Consider the following 15,582-nt stretch of genomic DNA (forward strand, 5'->3'; position numbering starts at 1 on the left):
CCCGCGAAAGGAATCCGGGCAATCAGGGCCCATGCGGCACACTAAATTGCATTCCCCATAGTGAGATAATTATGGGTCCTCTTTTTCTTTTTCTTTTTCTTTTTTTTTTTTTTTTCTTTCCCTGCCAGGGACTAGCCCCGTCAGGAACTCGTCCACCGATTTCCACCGTTCTCTCGGGGTCCTTCGATCTTCCCCCGGCATTCTTCCAGTTCAATCAAATGGCTCGTTTGCTACAATCCCTGCGGCGGGTCTTTGGATTGACTCCTGCCCGACCTCCCTCGAAGTTTGCGAGGTCGATCGATATCGATTTCTCTCGGTTCTGCGGTACCGCTCGCTCTGTTCCTTCGCCTCATTCAACGGCCCATGCTAATCCATTGCGTGATTCTCATTAGAGGGGGACTGTGTCGTCGTTCATCCAACAAAAAATGCCCAAGCAAAAAATGTCAAGTTGACGAAGCCCCTGCGCAAAAATCAGAAAACGGAACTCCCTCGCGGCCATCTATTACACGAAAGCGTCATCGGCCGGAAAGTCCGCGATCGCATCCAAGCGCATAAAGGTTGGCACTCCGCCAGATGCTATGGCCGAATTGAACACGGGGAGGAAAAAAAGGCTGACAATTCAATGTTCGCCGTGTCTACTAGGTCCTGATGTCCGAGTCACGCATCCCACGCTCGAAGAATATGTCTCCATGACGCCTCGTCTGGTAACGCCGGTATGAGCGCAATTCTTGCGGCCACGAGACTTGCAAAAGACAAAACAAAACAAAAACTTATCATACCGAGTAGATCTACGGCCACGATGCCGACCTCATCGTCTCCCTTCTCGATATCCACGTCACTCCTCCCGCCGAGGGAGACCAGCTACCTCCGTTGGAGATCCTAGAATCAGGCACCGGCCATGGCTCTCTCACATTACACCTCTCCCGTGCCATCCAGGCAGCAAACACAGCACCACCATCAATTCCTCCCAAATCCCAGATCAAACACCTAGAAGGCCGTCCCCTGCGCTCCGATGAGCAAAATGATCAAAAGGGCCAAAAGGGTCAAGATGGCGGCAAGTCGGACGTCGTCGAGCCGGAAAACTCCTCGCCAGACCCTCTGCAAGAACAGTGGGATGTCTGGCGCTCGCAGCGTCGAGCAATCATTCACACGGTGGACGTATCGCCCACATTCTCGGCGCGCGCGGAGAAGATCGTCCGGGGATTTCGGCGCGGAATCTACGCAGGAAACGTCGATTTCTACGTCGGACACGCAGAGAACTGGATCGCCGAGCAGATCCAGCAACGAACCCCGAAATCGCTCCTCTCGCTGACCACCCCCAGCGTCGAGCCGTTCCTCACCCACGCCATTCTCGACATGCCGTCCGCGCATCAGCGCATCCCGCACGTGGCTCCGATCTTGAGAACCGACGGCATCCTGGCCGTCTTCATGCCCAGCATCACGCAGATCGGCGACTGCGTGGATCTCATCCGGAAACAGAACCTGCCGTTCACCATGGACAAGGTCGTGGAGCTGGGCGCCGGGATCAGTGGCGGCCGACAATGGGATGTTCGACATGCGGTTAAGAAGTCCCGCGCCGATCCGTCGTCGTGGACAAAGGGCGCCGATGAAGCCGAGGGGACTAAGGAGGCTTCTGGAGAAGACGCAGACGACTCCGTCTCGATCCCCGTGGAAGACGCACCCCGCGATGACGGCGTGCTTGTCTGCCGGCCGAAGGTCGGGAATCGCATCGTGGGCGGAGGGTTTGTTGGCATCTGGAGACGGATTGGCTGATGCATCAATCGTATCCTGAATACCCCCTTTGTATTATACCATATGAACTACTCAAACTACATGATAGATTAGACTAGACCGCGACTGTACTATACTTGCATAGCATGCACGCATACCACTCTGTTCAAACTCTACTATACTCCAAGGACTAGAAGACCCAGAAAAGAAGAAGCGTCACTCTACTTTGACTAGAACTGCGAAATGGACTTTCGAGACTAGATAAACCAAGTCAACAGAGACAACAAGACGAGAACCCCATTCGCCGAAGAGAGAACAAAAGACGAGGACCGACTGTCCTTCAGTTCACTCATCCTAACCTTACCCTGTCTCTAGGCAACCGACCCGGCAAAAGCCGAACACATCAAACATGACATGAAAGAAAAAAGAAAATTGCGAAAAGAACACGAAACAGTCATAATGATAAGAAGATGGACACATGTAACTGAAGAAATGCGAGGTCATGTAGAAGAGCGTAGTCATAGCCTAAGACATGCCAAACAAGAAAATACTGCCACGCCATTTGAACTACTTTCCAAAAAACAAAGAAAAGAAAACGAAAGAGAAAGAGAAAGAAAATCAAAGAGAAGAAAAGATACTGAGGTTGGATTGCCCATAGGCCCTCTGGCGACAGCAGCAGTAACAAAAAAGACTCACAAGAATGATGATAAGAGATGGGGAGAAAGCAGAAAGAGAGATGAAGGATGAAGGATGGAGAAAAAAAGAAAAGAAAGCAGAATAAAAAAAGATGTGCAATTGGCAAAAAACACCACAGACACGCGAAAAAAGCCCCCAAAGATTCCGAGATAACAAGATAAACCGGCTACACAAACACCAGTCTCATAAGATTTCGACATGCTCCATTTCCTCAATTCCGTTGCGGTCCAAAATCCGCCTCCACAACCTTTCCCTTTTTCCCTTTAACCGTAAACTCCGCAAACAATGCGATATGGTCACTTGGGAAGTGATAGTTGGGGAACCCGGGCACTCGGCGGAGATACTCCTTGTCCACCTCTCCAAGTAGCGCCGACACGTGAAGCGTGTTCGACGTATACCAAATGTAATCCAGAATGGCCTTGAAATCGGGCGTGTAATTCGTAAAGCTCAACTCACCAATCGAGCCGTAGGCAGACTTCAACTTGAAAGGATGGGTCATACCCACCCGGCTGAGATTGCCGTAAAGACGTTTCTCCAGATCCGGGTGTTCTTCCGACAGCCCTCCGTGCGAAACAAGATTGTACGCAGCGGAGCCGGGTGAAGAGTTAAAGTCACCACACATGAAGAGCGGAATCTGTTCGCCGCTGGAGTATTCCACTGACGGAGCGGGTTCCGGTGGAGTGGCAGCCTCCTCCCCTTCCGCCTCGGAGAATCGGAAGGCAGCTTTGTCGGTGCATGCCGGCCACTTCGAGTACGTGTCGGAGAGCTTCGTGAGTTCCTCCATCAAGATGGCGGTCTGAATCAACTTGACATCCTTGAAGGCCGGATCCCAGTAAAGATGGGCATTGACGATGATGAAGCGGGAGCCCGTCAGTCGATTTTCCAAGAACAACACAACCGCAATGTGATCCTTCTGCCAGAGTCGGTTATAGATGTCATCCTGCCCTTTAGCGTCGGGTCGCCGTACAGCCGTTTGTCCGAAATTGATCATCTGCTTATCCAAAAGGATAAATTTGCTTCCCTTGAAAAATGTGGCACATCCATCGACCGACTTTGCTTCCTCTTCCTGCATTCCCATGGCTCGTCCTCGAGGCCAATACACGCCCTTATAATCGTTATACGCCAACTGCTCCCTGAAAAAGCCATTGTAACTGCCTTGGTCGACTTCTTGCAGGCAAACGATGTCCGAATCGTGTGACCTTAACTCGCTCAGGATAAGCTCCCTTCGGAACTCCCACGACAAAACACGAGACGGGGTATAGCCAAAATGGGACTGCGTCGCAGAGGAATCGCATAGGGCGTTGAGAGAGAGAACGGTGACTTTCTCTGTCGGATTGTTGGAGGAGTTGGCGGTCTCGTCGAGAATCACCCAGTCTCTGTCCGGAGGCGGGAGGTGAACTGTAGGCCCCACGTTAGCATTGTGGGGTGGAAATGAGTACATCTATCGATAAGCAAAACGAACCTGGCATTTCCTCTCTCAGATACTTGATCAAAGCCTTCGTACCCTCTTTCACAACCTGAGACTTCAGGACGTCGTTCAAGGGGTTACCTTCGATGCCCAGCGTATCCAGCCGGTAGAGATAGCCCATTTCGTACGGGAGCGTGCGAATGTGGTTGTCAAACAGAAGCAGCTTCTTCAGACTTGTCAGCATCCCAATCTCCTCGGGTAACTCGGTAAGATCATTGTGGGACAGATCCAAGTGCTCTAGTTTGCGCAGCTTTCCGATTGTCGAGGGAAGCACTTTCAGTTTATTGTGACCCAGGTACAGCTTCTCCAGGAAATCGTAACTGAACAGAGATGTAGACAGCGCACGCAATCCTTGCCCGCCAAAGTCGAGGGCACGCCAGCCCTGCTTCGGCGCCGACTTGGTCTTGGCCACCCCATTCCGGCCGTCGGCTCCGTTTTCCTGGGTTTCGGGTTGACTGGGGGCGATCTGAATGCCCTTTGCTTGCTGAGCGACCGCCCGAGCGTAGTAGTGCGGGGAGTTAGCCTGGCGGGACTCGGCAGCCAGCTGGAGCTGCTGCTGCCAGTGTTCGTTCATGGACTCATCGATATCGTCGTCAATGTTAGCGTGGGCCCCATTCTGGAGGTGGCCCGGGGTGAAATGTGGCGTAGCGGCAGCCAATGCCCCGCTGGAGAAGTTGTGCTGGTGATTGATGTTGTGGGAAGCTTGGTTGTGGTGCGTGTGGTGATGGGCTTGCTGAGCGGGGTGTGGATGGTGGCTCTGCGACTGGAACTTGGGAATCTGCATGCCAAACCGCTGGTGGGCCTGGCCGCCGTTCATCATCACATGCTGCCCTTGGTGAGTCTGCGTGTACATGGTGAAGGGGTTGAGGGCCGCCGCCTGTCCAATAGGGGGGGATCGAGAAGGAGAGGGGGCGTCCTGGTTGAATTTTAGTCTCCCAGTTGGAGAGTTGGTTCCGTTCCGAACTAGGTGCCGTTGGTGAGGTTGTTGCGCTTGGAAGAAGAACTGCCCGGCCCCAGGCTGCTGGAACCTGTAGGTACCATCTGCCATTTAACGTGGCAGACGAGACCGTGACTTGATGATTTGGCGAGGGGAGTCGGAGCCGGCGGAGGTGTGGGATGTCGGGCTCAGAGTGGTGGCAGGCGAGAGAGGAGTCGGGGATCGGATACGTTCTCTCCTTCTCTTCAACATGGGGTCCTGAGACGGAACCACCCTGGATGTGAGGCTTTCCCCGATACCACGGCAGCTGTCGACTGGGATAAACACGGGGCTGGATTGACCTCGGTGGTAGTCAAAGAGCCGGAGCGGAGGGGCGATCGGTGGTCGAACGATAGGGGCCGGCGTCGGACGAACGAGTCACAACAGCGGGCGACAGCGATCTGGCGAGAGACCGGCACGGGAGGTTAGAAGAAGAGCCGTTGAGAATTGATACCAGGCAGGCAGGAGAGACGCACAGAGAGGCTTTACAAAGGAGGCAGCAGAGAGGCCGGCGGCTGGTCGAGACGAAGGACTTGTCGCCTTGACGCTGTCGAAGTGGTTTGCATCGAAGGCGGGAGTCGCTCGGTCACGTGAGGTGGCATCCGCCCGCGTGATTCGCCGCCGATGACAAGCGCCAAGACCGGCTTCGAGTCGCTTTCATCGCGAATGCCTCTGAACTCCTCCGTGGGTTGGCCTGCCTGCGTCCCCTCCCTGGCCCGGATTGACAGGTCACCCTGATCCCTGGTGCCGACTATTGATTCAGCGCCCTTCCCTATGCCTCCCTCTTTCCACCCATTCGGACATCGCTCCCTCGAACGAGTACGAACGTGCCGGTGACAGGGGCTACGTAACTATCCCATGCCTCCTGGGTTCCATAATAGTAACTCATATAAGCTACGTTACGGGGTGGAACGGAGGCTCCTTGCATGTCCCTGCATAGTTGAACGATCACAGACAGGGTTTGCGTCAACAAACTAGGACTGCCGCAAATGATCCTGTGGCCATAATTGAAATGCTAGCAGGAGAGCAGGAGAACTAGCACCGACCTTGGCTTGGAGAACAATATATTTACATGTGGGGTAATAAGGGATCATGCCCGCAATAGAGCCTCCGAAAATAACTAGTATTTGATCCTCCATACTAGGTGGGTAGGTAGCAGAAGTATATTCACAGTCTATTTCGATAGATCATACTTGGGCGTGCTCTACCGATCGGGGCTACAGGGTTCTTTCTGCTACGGCGCTACCGAACCAATGGGTCCCGGCGATTGTGACAAGGTATGACCTGGATTTAGGGAAGGGGTTCAATTCCAATCTCCTCGATACTCCGTAAATAGTCAGGGGCTTGGGGGACCCCAAAGGACCACCGTATGAATTGCTTCCTCCCATGTATATCCACAGGCTGTATACCCCGTCAGATGAACCGGACGAGTGAACGCAATCGAAAGATGAATAATTCGGCAGGTGCCAAACCAAGGATCTTAGGTGCGCGGCCAAGAAAAGGAGAGCGACGGATTCCACGGGGTCGTGGTACGGGGTCGATCTGTGCTTTCAGGGTCCAGCCGACAAGACGGTATATCTACTGTTCAGTCAGAGATAAAATCTTGGATGGGAGATGATAGAGATCGCTCGCCACGTGACAATGCAATCAACGGCCTGAGACCAGCAATCCCAGAGACCCTGCCGAGACTCGTGAAACTTCATCTGGCTTACTCCGTACTCTTAAGGAACCGACGAGGTCGAAGCGCACCCGTAATGATCCTGGCCTCAGGCCAACCGGCGCACCCAGCACGTGCCCGGCAACCGGACCGCCACCCGAGATGGATTCCTGAAAACGCAGGCGGCGGGAATTGCAATTTCCATGGCTCAGGAGACTCGCCGCCTGTCATGATGTCAGCACTCTCAAGCTGGACTTTCGATGGACACTAATTCAAATCCAGATCCATCGCCTCATTTATTAATTATTTCCATTGTTCACCCTGGTTCAATTGTTCCCCCCTTCGCCCTCGATCTAAAGTCTCCGGTCAACGATAGCCCGGCCGCTATCAAAGTCTGTACCTACGTTAGCCTGGCCAACCGGGACCGTTGGTTGGGCCTTGGGTCGCCATAATTTTCATCCTGGGCAGAACGAGCGATCGGAATAGGTAACCCGTCCGCGCTGCTGGGTTCCACTCTTCGGCAACGCCCTTGGACGGCTTTGGGGCAATTTTTCTGGTCCTTGGGGACCTGCGCTGGCCCTCAAATCCCGACCTCAGGTAGCCAGACTGCCAGTACACTGGGAACTGGAAACTTAAACAGGCGGGAAAAAAAAAGAAGAAGAAAAATCCAGCAAAACGTTGGCGTCGTATTCGGTGCAACACCCGCCATGCGAAACCGTCAGGATACTAGTCCTCGTTCTTGGGGACCAGTCTAGGGCTAGGGAGCTGAAACAACCTCAGATAAAGGCTTGTGTTCGAGTCTCGCTTTTCTCCGCCTGTAAAATAGACAGTCCTAGTCCGTCGGAGTCGCGGCAGTCACGGAGTATATGTACGTATTATGTAGGTACCTAGTATGTATGCACCCTGCAGAGGACTTTGCAGGCTGTCGTCAGTGCTGGAGGCCAGGTTGTACGGCGTAAACTTTTCAGGGCTGAAATCCGTGGCGACTGTTGGCTTATTTCGCAGGATCCCATCCCCGAAGTCGAGGTGTAATAATGAGGGTAGTGTCGACGGTGGAGTTGGTGGTCTAGGGGGGACTTGGCCAAGGTTCCTGTCACGATATCCGTTTTTTTTTTTTTTTTTTTTTTTTTTTTGCCCCCTCCCTCGTCCATTATTCAATTCATTCCATTCCCTGCATGGGTCAAGTCTCTCTCATCCACAAGTGTCCAGAACGAACTTGTTTCCTTCGGCCACCCTCCCCACAACTCTAATTTTCTCTTCTTGATTTTACGGCCGTCCTTTCTGAGTTTTTGGGTCATGCCTCTACAATGCTCATATTAATCTAATCTTTTTCGCCCGCTCCCCGATACCCCTCGACACCCGCCTACACTTGGTTTCGTCTCCCCCCCTTCTTGAACCCGTGTTGCACGAGAATGCGTCTCAACCATTGCTTGCTGAACCACTCGAACACTTGATCGATGAAAACGGTGATCGTGTTTCGGTCATGGACATGATGTCGGCCAGCACTGCGGCGTTCGCTGCACCGGCAGCCACCTCCGGCTCCGACCTGCATTCTACCACCAGCTCGACTGCCCCTACCTGGGGGGCCGCGACGTCCACCTCATCCCTTACCTCCCTCCACGACTACTCCAACTACCCTCTCATCCGTCAGGGCGATCGCACGTACCTCCGAGACCCCGACAGTATATATCCCTTGCCATGCGATCTGCCCGAACTCCATCGTCAGACCTTGCGCTCCCTGATGCTGATGCGCGTCTTTGGCGGTCCCTTTTGCACTCCCTACCCGGCAGACGGGCCTCCAAAGCGCATTCTGGAGATTGCCTGCGGCTCGGGTCTATGGTCCAGTCTCTGTCATGACTACTTTGCCCGGCGCGGCCATCGTAGTGTCTCCTTCCACGGGCTGGACTTGGTTTCCGTTGCGCCCGATCTGCGCAAACAGGGCGTAAACTGGCAGTTCAAGCGACATGACTTACGCAAACCCTGTTTGCCCTTTCCCGACGGGTACTTCGATTTTGTCTTCATCAAAGACGCGGGAATGTGTCCTTCCAGTCCGGCCCAGCAGGCGTCTGGCTTAAGCGAGCCGTTGCGCGTTCTGAAATCGGGCGGAATCCTGGAAGTTTGGGACTCCGATTGGGTGTTCCGATCGTTGCTTCCCAATCCTGCGCCCGCTCGCAAATTGGCCTCGAGAGAACAGGAAATCGCGGATGCGACCGCGACGTACACTTTTTCGTCCGCGACTCCCTTTACGAAAGTCCAGAACAAATTTCTGCAGGATTACAATTCCTGGGTCGAGAAGGCCTTTGACCGTCGCAAACTTACTGCGCTGCCGTGTGCGACCATCGGCCTATCATTCAACTCCGAGATCGACGTGCTAGAAAACATTGACAGCCGTCGCATTGCGATCCCGCTGGGCGAGCTGCGGTGGGAACGAGAAGGACAAGGCAAGGGCACGCGCAAACAGCTGACCGCGGACCAGCTATCCATCCGACGCACGGCGCTTTTGACGGTGATCCAAATGATCGAAGGCATGGAGCCCATGCTGATGGAGGCCAGCGGGAAGAGTAGAGACGAATGGGACCGATGGTGGACCGCCATGATGGCAGATGTGTTCCAGAAAGGGGGCCTTGCCAACGGAGAATGCCTGGAAGTGAGCGCCTGGTGGGGTCGAAAGAAATGAAAGCCATCCAGCTAGGACAGAATTTTGAACATTGCTCGAAAAAAAATCGATTTTTTCGCGTGGACGAGGAAAAGGAAAGCAAACTGCATAATAAGTGCAGGGCCAGTGACCATTGCTCAGTTCATATTGGTGATACCCCAACTTTATTTTTTTCTTTTTTCGTTTCTCTTCTTTTTGGTCTTTTCACATGTATATTCTTCATTGGTTCATTATTATTTCTTGTTATGTCAACGCTTGATGCCCAACAGCATAACTGGCCCTATCTGTTTTCATAGCGCTGTTTCAACGTGCGATATCGCTTTAAATAATACCTGGTTGCTTTTTGTTAGTACCGTGGCTCAGGAAATGATATGGTCTTGGATGACAGCTGCATGGTAGATGATATGACGGATAATAGAATTAGATTTTCATCCTGTCATGCTCTCCAAACCAACGCAGTGCATGTGTGGATAGTAGGCATGTTTTTAATTGGGTCGCATCCAGCAGGTTGTTGAAACAAACAGACCCAAAACAAGAACAGAGACAAAACTTACAATGCCTCAACTTCTGTAGCGCAAAGGGAGTCAGCCACGATTCCTCTTGGTTTTGAATATGACGAAACAAAGGCCAGTGACGGAGTAGATCCAACATACCCTTCTTGACAAACTCCGCCCTCGCTATCCCCTTCCGTATCTGCTCCTCGTCATCCAGATGCGACTGGGACGCAAATGCCCGGTGCAGTCGGTCCCTGAAATAACCGTATCCAAGGGGGTAGTTACGCCCGAGGAAAAGAAGCTCTAACATAGAGGATCAGTTTCAATTTCATTTTTGTTTGTGCTCTACTGTAGCTCCAGAATCGGGTGCCGGCATTCCGGCGGGCCAGCCGGTCGAAAGACATGCAGGCACTCACCTTTGTAGATGTTGATTACCTGCCGACGCAGCTCGAGGTTCGTCATGTTCGATCCATGCGGGGGGGTCCTCGTGAGAGATGTAGGAAGACAGGAAGTTGGGGAAGCGGAGAGACGAGAGGTTGAGACTTGGCCCGGAGATAATTCTCGGTGACGTCTTCGCTTGTTTGATGCCAAGAATAGAAACCCAGCCGGACGGCCATTGTTTGCTTCTCGCGTTTGCTGGCTTTGGCATGGTTGGTTCTTCTTCTGTTAAATATGGGGGTTATTACTGCAATTGACCACTAGCTGGTGCTTGAGTCCTTGAGAGAATGATGGTTCTACATAATAAATGTGTTTACGAAGTACACAGCTCGGCTTCTAGATTGCATATAGTTGTGACTATGCAGCGCAGGAGACCTAGCAGTTCAACACATTAGCCTGCATTTCCCGGGGATTGAATGGCTAATATTTGTTTCTATGAAGTGTACTGTCATATTTTAATACAATCCTACAGTGAACCGGAGTAGGCATTTTCGCTTCCAACCCCGAGTGACACTTGAAGCGCGCCCTGCGGAGAGCTCGAGTGGGGTTGAGTAACCGACGGGGAAAAGGCCGAGGCTAGGCGCAATGGGGTAGACCGCGAATTGCTTCAAGGACCAGCCCAGCCCCTTGTCAACACAACTACACTCCACGCAACGACAATGATAACGATGAGCACCTTACCCAGGCAGCGCCTAACTATCCTTCCCTTTCAAGGCTCAATTCGCCTTACCCGCTTCCTATCGACCTCCCCTGTCCTCCAAGATGCCCGTCACTCCGATCCGAAGACACCGCGGAAACCCCACGACATCGATCCCCGGTGGCTGACTACAACCAAGCGACGAATTGGGAAATGTATGATGTTTGGGCTGAAGCCGCTGCAGATCCAGGAAGCAGGGAATATACTAGAACAAATCGCGAGGGATTGGCGGGAGTTAATTGCCGGCAGCGAGGGTTATCTGACCGATGCGACGCGGAGGGGGTTGTTCAGACAAAATGTCGCTTGGGGGGAGATGGTAGGGCGCATCAGATATTTCCTTGTTAGATTAATAAGCGCTAATATGGGGAATATCGTGTTTGGATATAGGATACTATGGTAAGGACGGGCAAATCGACCCCCTGTGTTCGTTTGGTCAATGGACTAACATCTGAATAGGGTACATGCGCCCCCTTTCTTCTGACTTCTGAATTCCAGCTCCTGAACGAACCCATTTGGTCTAGACGACTCCGTTGACCTATTCTAGGCCATGTAAACAATGTCACCTATGTCCGATATGCCGAAACGGCGCGAGTATACTTCACCCGCAACTACGCGCTCCACATTGATCCTGCCCACAAGAAGGAGTGGATGAACCTCGTCAGCTCACGCGGGATCGGGCTCATCCTGCGTAGTATCAAAATCGACTACAAATTTGTATGCTTGCCCGCATGATCATACGCCCGGCTACATCCAACGATGCTTGCTAACTGGCCATCTCTTGCCCTAGCCCATGACCTATCCCGACCAGGTAACGGTCTACCATAAACTGGCGCATGACCCCGAATCACCGCATTCCGCTCAGCATGCGTTCTTCCTGCAAGCCATCATTCTCTCGGAGTCTCGCCAGCGACCCGCTGCTCGGATCCATGAGGACATAGTCACGTACGATTATAAGCTGGGGAAGAAGACAGCGTTGCCGCCGTTCTTGATGGAGCAGTTCAAGTCCACGTGGGAACTTCAAGAGCAGGCTAAGAAGTTCTGGCGAGAACGCATACTAGAAATCGAGGATCGGGTTCGGACGCTGGAAGTCGAAAGCTGGGATAGGGAGGACGCTGTGGAGGATACGGGGTCGGCGAAGCAATAGAGAGAACAAGGCTTGGTTGGTGGCTTGTTATCAGGTGGGTTTATACTTGATAGGTATGCACAGACTTGAGCGATCTTATTTTCTCGACGTCTTTATATCATATGATCACTCTTCATGACAATATGCACCCCTATTGTCCATCCCTTGGTAAACGGCCGCGTCTATCTTGATCATGAGGAACACCTTCCCCGGTCACACACCCCACAGATGATCATGTATTCTATAGAGTGCCTGCTCTCTCTCCCTCCCTTACATCATTCAAAATGTACGCAAGGAGAACGACTATGCATGTTCTCCAAACTTAAGATAATCAAATCACCGTTCTCAACTTTGTTGAATGCAGTGTGACCTACGGAGTCCTGTGTGTCGGTAAGGTGTCGCCCATCGTGCCCTTGCATTGAAGCAATTATACCGTTGGAAGGGATTGAAGGGTTCCATTCATCATTATGTTTAGCATGGAATATTTCAACAGATTCAGCAATTTCGTAAATGAGGGGTACAGGCGGGAACGAAACTCCTAGGAACCTCTAAAGATGCAGTGCCAGGATATACATCCTGGACGCTATGGGCCTGAGGCGGTCCGTCGTGGAAACTACAAAACATATACCCAGCACTACATCCTCCATCATAGGTACTCCGTGGTAGGTAGCAGGACCCTACACACCGAAGTCCAGCAGAATGATATACCCCCAGAAACATACCCGATCTCGTCCACGTTGGGCTGATCTCATTATCACGTCCGGAGGATGTTCCAACTGTGGCGGTCTTCCCTCCGAGCCAAGAAAAGCTTGCTCGCCAAGTGGCCCTCGTCAGGCCATCGGTATTGGACGAGCAAAAAGGCATCGCTCCCAATCGCTACCCTGCGATGCAGATCTCGCCCGGGTCTAAGAGGCCCGGTGGCTGCGCGGGCGGGATTCTCGTTGGGTAATAGAAAATCGTAATCGATTTGGCGAAGCAACGGTGAGAGGTAATGGAATTGGGTAAGGGGAAATCTCTTCCTTATGACTCACAGAGTTTGAAGATCTTAAGGACTGGGATGCTTCAATGTGTTGTACAATATGATTGTTCCAGGGGGGCCGAGGACCGTCGGCTGTGTTACCTAGTAGAACGTAGCAAATAGCAATAACCAGGTACTTGATACTTATATCATATATAGTTATACGACGTATAATAGTTCCGTCCGGACCGTCCAAGCTCTGGTGGGCGGGTTGAACCGTTGAAAAGCCAGCTCCAAGGAGCCTAGCAAAATAAACAGGTCAAGCATCAGAGACTTCACGGGGAGAGGACCAGGTCCAGTCCTGCCTTCAGAATTTTAAGACTCCATAATTCCCACCGGACCCCGTCTGGAAGCCGAGGAAGACCCTTCTAGCCCGTGCCCGTCGCCTGATTGGCCCGCGAGAGTACCTGCCCAGGCGATTTCTGGTGCAGATATTTCTTAGTCTGATGAAACATTATATTTAGTACAGGCTGAATCAAGCAAACTCCGTAGTCCATATTCACGCAGGTAAGTTGGTGGCACGGATGTTCGTCCAGCAGCGTCTCGCAATCAGGCATCAACCACCCTGTGCCAAGCGGACCTAGTATCCCAGCGTGAGTCGGAACCAGGGTTCGTTGGTCCTTCGCAAAGTAACCTGAGCGAAATGATCGACCGTTTAAAAATCTAGTGCCGAAAGTCAAAACCAGAGCGACGAAAAAAAAAAAAAAAGAAAAAATACTTGCTAGGGGCTGGGTTAATCGGGAGCGCCATCCGTGGATCCGCCCAGTTAGTCGCCATCCTTGCCAGGCAGCGTCAGTCTGCAGTCGTCAGCCACTCGACCACTTCTGCCAGTACATCTCCTGCTCCTCCATACGAAGCAGATCAATGAGCGGTCGACGCATAGCAAAGCCACTATCATCTGACAAAGAATTGCGGGGCATCGCCAGCTCGCCCAGGTCGACCACCGCAGCGTCTTCCTTCGTTCCCACGAGTCGCCCAATTAAGGGTGGAAATGGTAGATCGTCATTGCCTTGGTTCTCAGCCTAGTGCACCCAAGGCTGGCGAACAAACAATCATTCGTTTTCCCTCCATCTGACATGCTGCAGGCGCGGCTCGTAACAACGCCATCATTGTGCCAGATTGACCTGGACTGACAGGGAGAGCCTTCTTTCTTTTCTTTTCGCACCGACGGTGAGGAAGGTACGGAGAAAGAATGATGGAGGGACAGCGATGATGACGATGACGATGCTATAGTGGAGACTCCCCGACCGTAAGGTAAGATACCCCGTCAGAGCTGTATCTTACATACCATACCGTACGTAATATCTTACGGGCATTCTTCGTGAAATCGAGCTTGCAGTCACAAACAACCGTTTCCCCCAGGCTGCTGGAATGAAGATCCAAGGGGGTATCTTATCTCGACTGCTCTGTCATCTCTTTCATTGGCTGGGCATTTCCATCCCTTGGCTGTCTACTTCCTCACGGAGTACCTAGGTCCTCTCTTCTTGAGCAAGTAATTGAGGAGGCATCCAAGCCGAAGTCGCGTTATGCCTCTCCAGCCTCGACCCTGGGAATGGATCTCAATCATCGGTCCCAAATTCAAGCCAAAATTGACTGAACCCTAATAACGGCGGGAGAAGCCGCGCTCCACGAATCATCCCTGTCCATGCAACGACAGTCGGGCATCTTCTCCAGTCTGAATCCTCCGTCGGCCCATACTGCAAGTTAGCCGAGCATGTGAACCCCGGCGTATAATGGCTGGGATATGGACCTTCCCGGCTTCATCTCTTTCTATCTCTCTATCTTCCTGATTCTCTAATGTCCCGTCTCTCGATCGGTCTAACAGATTGTCAGCCATCTCGACCATATCTCTGGACCCACCCATCATGACTCGATGATCCAAGCTACCAAGCCGCACGACTAATCCGCTATGCCACCATAACCTTTATCAGAATAAGGCTACCCGTGACACCTCCCCAACTGATTGTCGCAATTCTCTCTGGGATTAGAACAAACCCCGCAGAGACGGCCCATGAAGGACGAGATCGTCGGATCGTCCGTCCTAGATTGGCTCTAAATCACCTAAGACGCTGGATAGAACACCCCCAGGCATCAGGTGGACAGATTAGAGTGAAAACAGCCTAGAAGGTGTGCGAGAGAGGGGAGAGAGGGGCAACGATGGAGATAACAAAAGAGATTTTGATGATTGCTTGGCCTATCAAGGGCTGTACACGTAGCATTGACTAACCCATGTGTCCTAGCCCAGCGACCATCCGAGCATCACACTCAGCGAGACGGATACGTGAGGGTGGCAGGGGCCCTAGTTGATACTGATAGTAGATTGACAATTGGAAGGGAATCACGATATAATGCTTTATGCCACCGACATATGGGCACGAGGTCACGATGACATACGATTGATGGAATATCATCGAGACTAGCGGGATGAGTTTTGGTCATGTTTTACCCATGCACTTGCAGCTGCGTTGTCGGACGATCAACTTTGCTGTGCAGAAAGACGCATGGCGTAAGCTCCCGTCCATATTGTCCGGCGATGGAGTCGATACCCGAAGTGCTGCTAGGTGTGGTATATACTGCCCTGGGTAGATAGCTACCTCCAGCGATACCCCCATAAAAGGTGGTACCTGG

The 15,582-nt window shown here is 52.3% G+C and overlaps 5 protein-coding genes across 5 annotated transcripts; 3 read left to right on the forward strand and 2 right to left on the reverse strand.

Annotated features, from left to right (window-relative positions):
* Nucleotides 1–188: 188 nt before the first annotated feature.
* Nucleotides 189–1,899, forward strand: P170DRAFT_399284 (tRNA (adenine-N(1)-)-methyltransferase). The gene is made up of 4 exons (XM_024846275.1): nucleotides 189–324; nucleotides 393–557; nucleotides 643–713; nucleotides 787–1,899. Exons 1-4 carry the CDS (start codon nucleotides 219–221, stop codon nucleotides 1,771–1,773), a joined length of 1,329 nt encoding a protein of 442 aa, XP_024710567.1. The 5' UTR covers nucleotides 189–218; the 3' UTR covers nucleotides 1,774–1,899.
* Nucleotides 1,900–2,638: 739 nt separating this feature from the next.
* Nucleotides 2,639–4,943, reverse strand: P170DRAFT_443107 (CCR4-Not complex 3'-5'-exoribonuclease subunit Ccr4; the record flags this gene model as incomplete). Its single annotated transcript, XM_024850510.1, has 2 exons — nucleotides 2,639–3,825; nucleotides 3,890–4,943. 2 exons carry the CDS (start codon nucleotides 4,941–4,943, stop codon nucleotides 2,639–2,641), a joined length of 2,241 nt encoding a protein of 746 aa, XP_024710568.1.
* A 2,735-nt stretch (nucleotides 4,944–7,678) lies between these two features.
* Nucleotides 7,679–9,510, forward strand: P170DRAFT_432801 (class I SAM-dependent methyltransferase). The gene has a single exon (XM_024848342.1). It carries the CDS (start codon nucleotides 8,021–8,023, stop codon nucleotides 9,203–9,205), a length of 1,185 nt encoding a protein of 394 aa, XP_024710569.1. The 5' UTR covers nucleotides 7,679–8,020; the 3' UTR covers nucleotides 9,206–9,510.
* Nucleotides 9,335–10,214, reverse strand: P170DRAFT_36704 (electron transfer flavoprotein regulatory factor 1). Its single transcript, XM_024844784.1, has 4 exons — nucleotides 10,095–10,214; nucleotides 9,838–9,981; nucleotides 9,739–9,751; nucleotides 9,335–9,516 (listed from the first exon to the last, which is right to left on the reverse strand). The coding sequence occupies exons 1-4, from the start codon at nucleotides 10,138–10,140 to the stop codon at nucleotides 9,465–9,467; spliced, it is 255 nt and encodes an 84-aa protein (XP_024710570.1). The 5' UTR covers nucleotides 10,141–10,214; the 3' UTR covers nucleotides 9,335–9,464.
* Nucleotides 10,215–10,784: 570 nt separating this feature from the next.
* On the forward strand, nucleotides 10,785–11,957 carry P170DRAFT_345488 (thioesterase family protein; the record flags this gene model as incomplete). Its single annotated transcript, XM_024843516.1, is given in 4 exon segments — nucleotides 10,785–11,129; nucleotides 11,144–11,153; nucleotides 11,358–11,527; nucleotides 11,601–11,957. The coding sequence occupies 4 exon segments, from the start codon at nucleotides 10,785–10,787 to the stop codon at nucleotides 11,955–11,957; spliced, it is 882 nt and encodes a 293-aa protein (XP_024710571.1).
* Nucleotides 11,958–15,582: the final 3,625 nt, after the last annotated feature.

This window comes from Aspergillus steynii (assembly GCF_002849105.1).
Source record: "Aspergillus steynii IBT 23096 chromosome Unknown P170scaffold_1, whole genome shotgun sequence".
In the NCBI taxonomy this organism is placed as follows: Eukaryota; Fungi; Ascomycota; class Eurotiomycetes; order Eurotiales; family Aspergillaceae; genus Aspergillus; species Aspergillus steynii.

Excerpts from the sequence above, each read along its gene's own strand:
- P170DRAFT_399284 (XM_024846275.1), top strand. The coding sequence starts at position 219 with ATGGCTCGTTTGCTACAATCCCTGCGGCGGGTCTTTGGATTGACTCCT. Across the intron at positions 325-392 it reads CGATTTCTCTCGGTTCTGCG|AGGGGGACTGTGTCGTCGTT; the intron begins GTACCGCTCGCT and ends GATTCTCATTAG. Across the intron at positions 558-642 it reads TCGCATCCAAGCGCATAAAG|GTCCTGATGTCCGAGTCACG; the intron begins GTTGGCACTCCG and ends CGTGTCTACTAG.
- P170DRAFT_432801 (XM_024848342.1), top strand. The coding sequence starts at position 8,021 with ATGTCGGCCAGCACTGCGGCGTTCGCTGCACCGGCAGCCACCTCCGGC.
- P170DRAFT_36704 (XM_024844784.1), bottom strand. The coding sequence starts at position 10,140 with ATGACGAACCTCGAGCTGCGTCGGCAGGTAATCAACATCTACAAAG. Across the intron at positions 9,982-10,094 it reads GGTAATCAACATCTACAAAG|AGCTTCTTTTCCTCGGGCGT; the intron begins GTGAGTGCCTGC and ends CCTCTATGTTAG.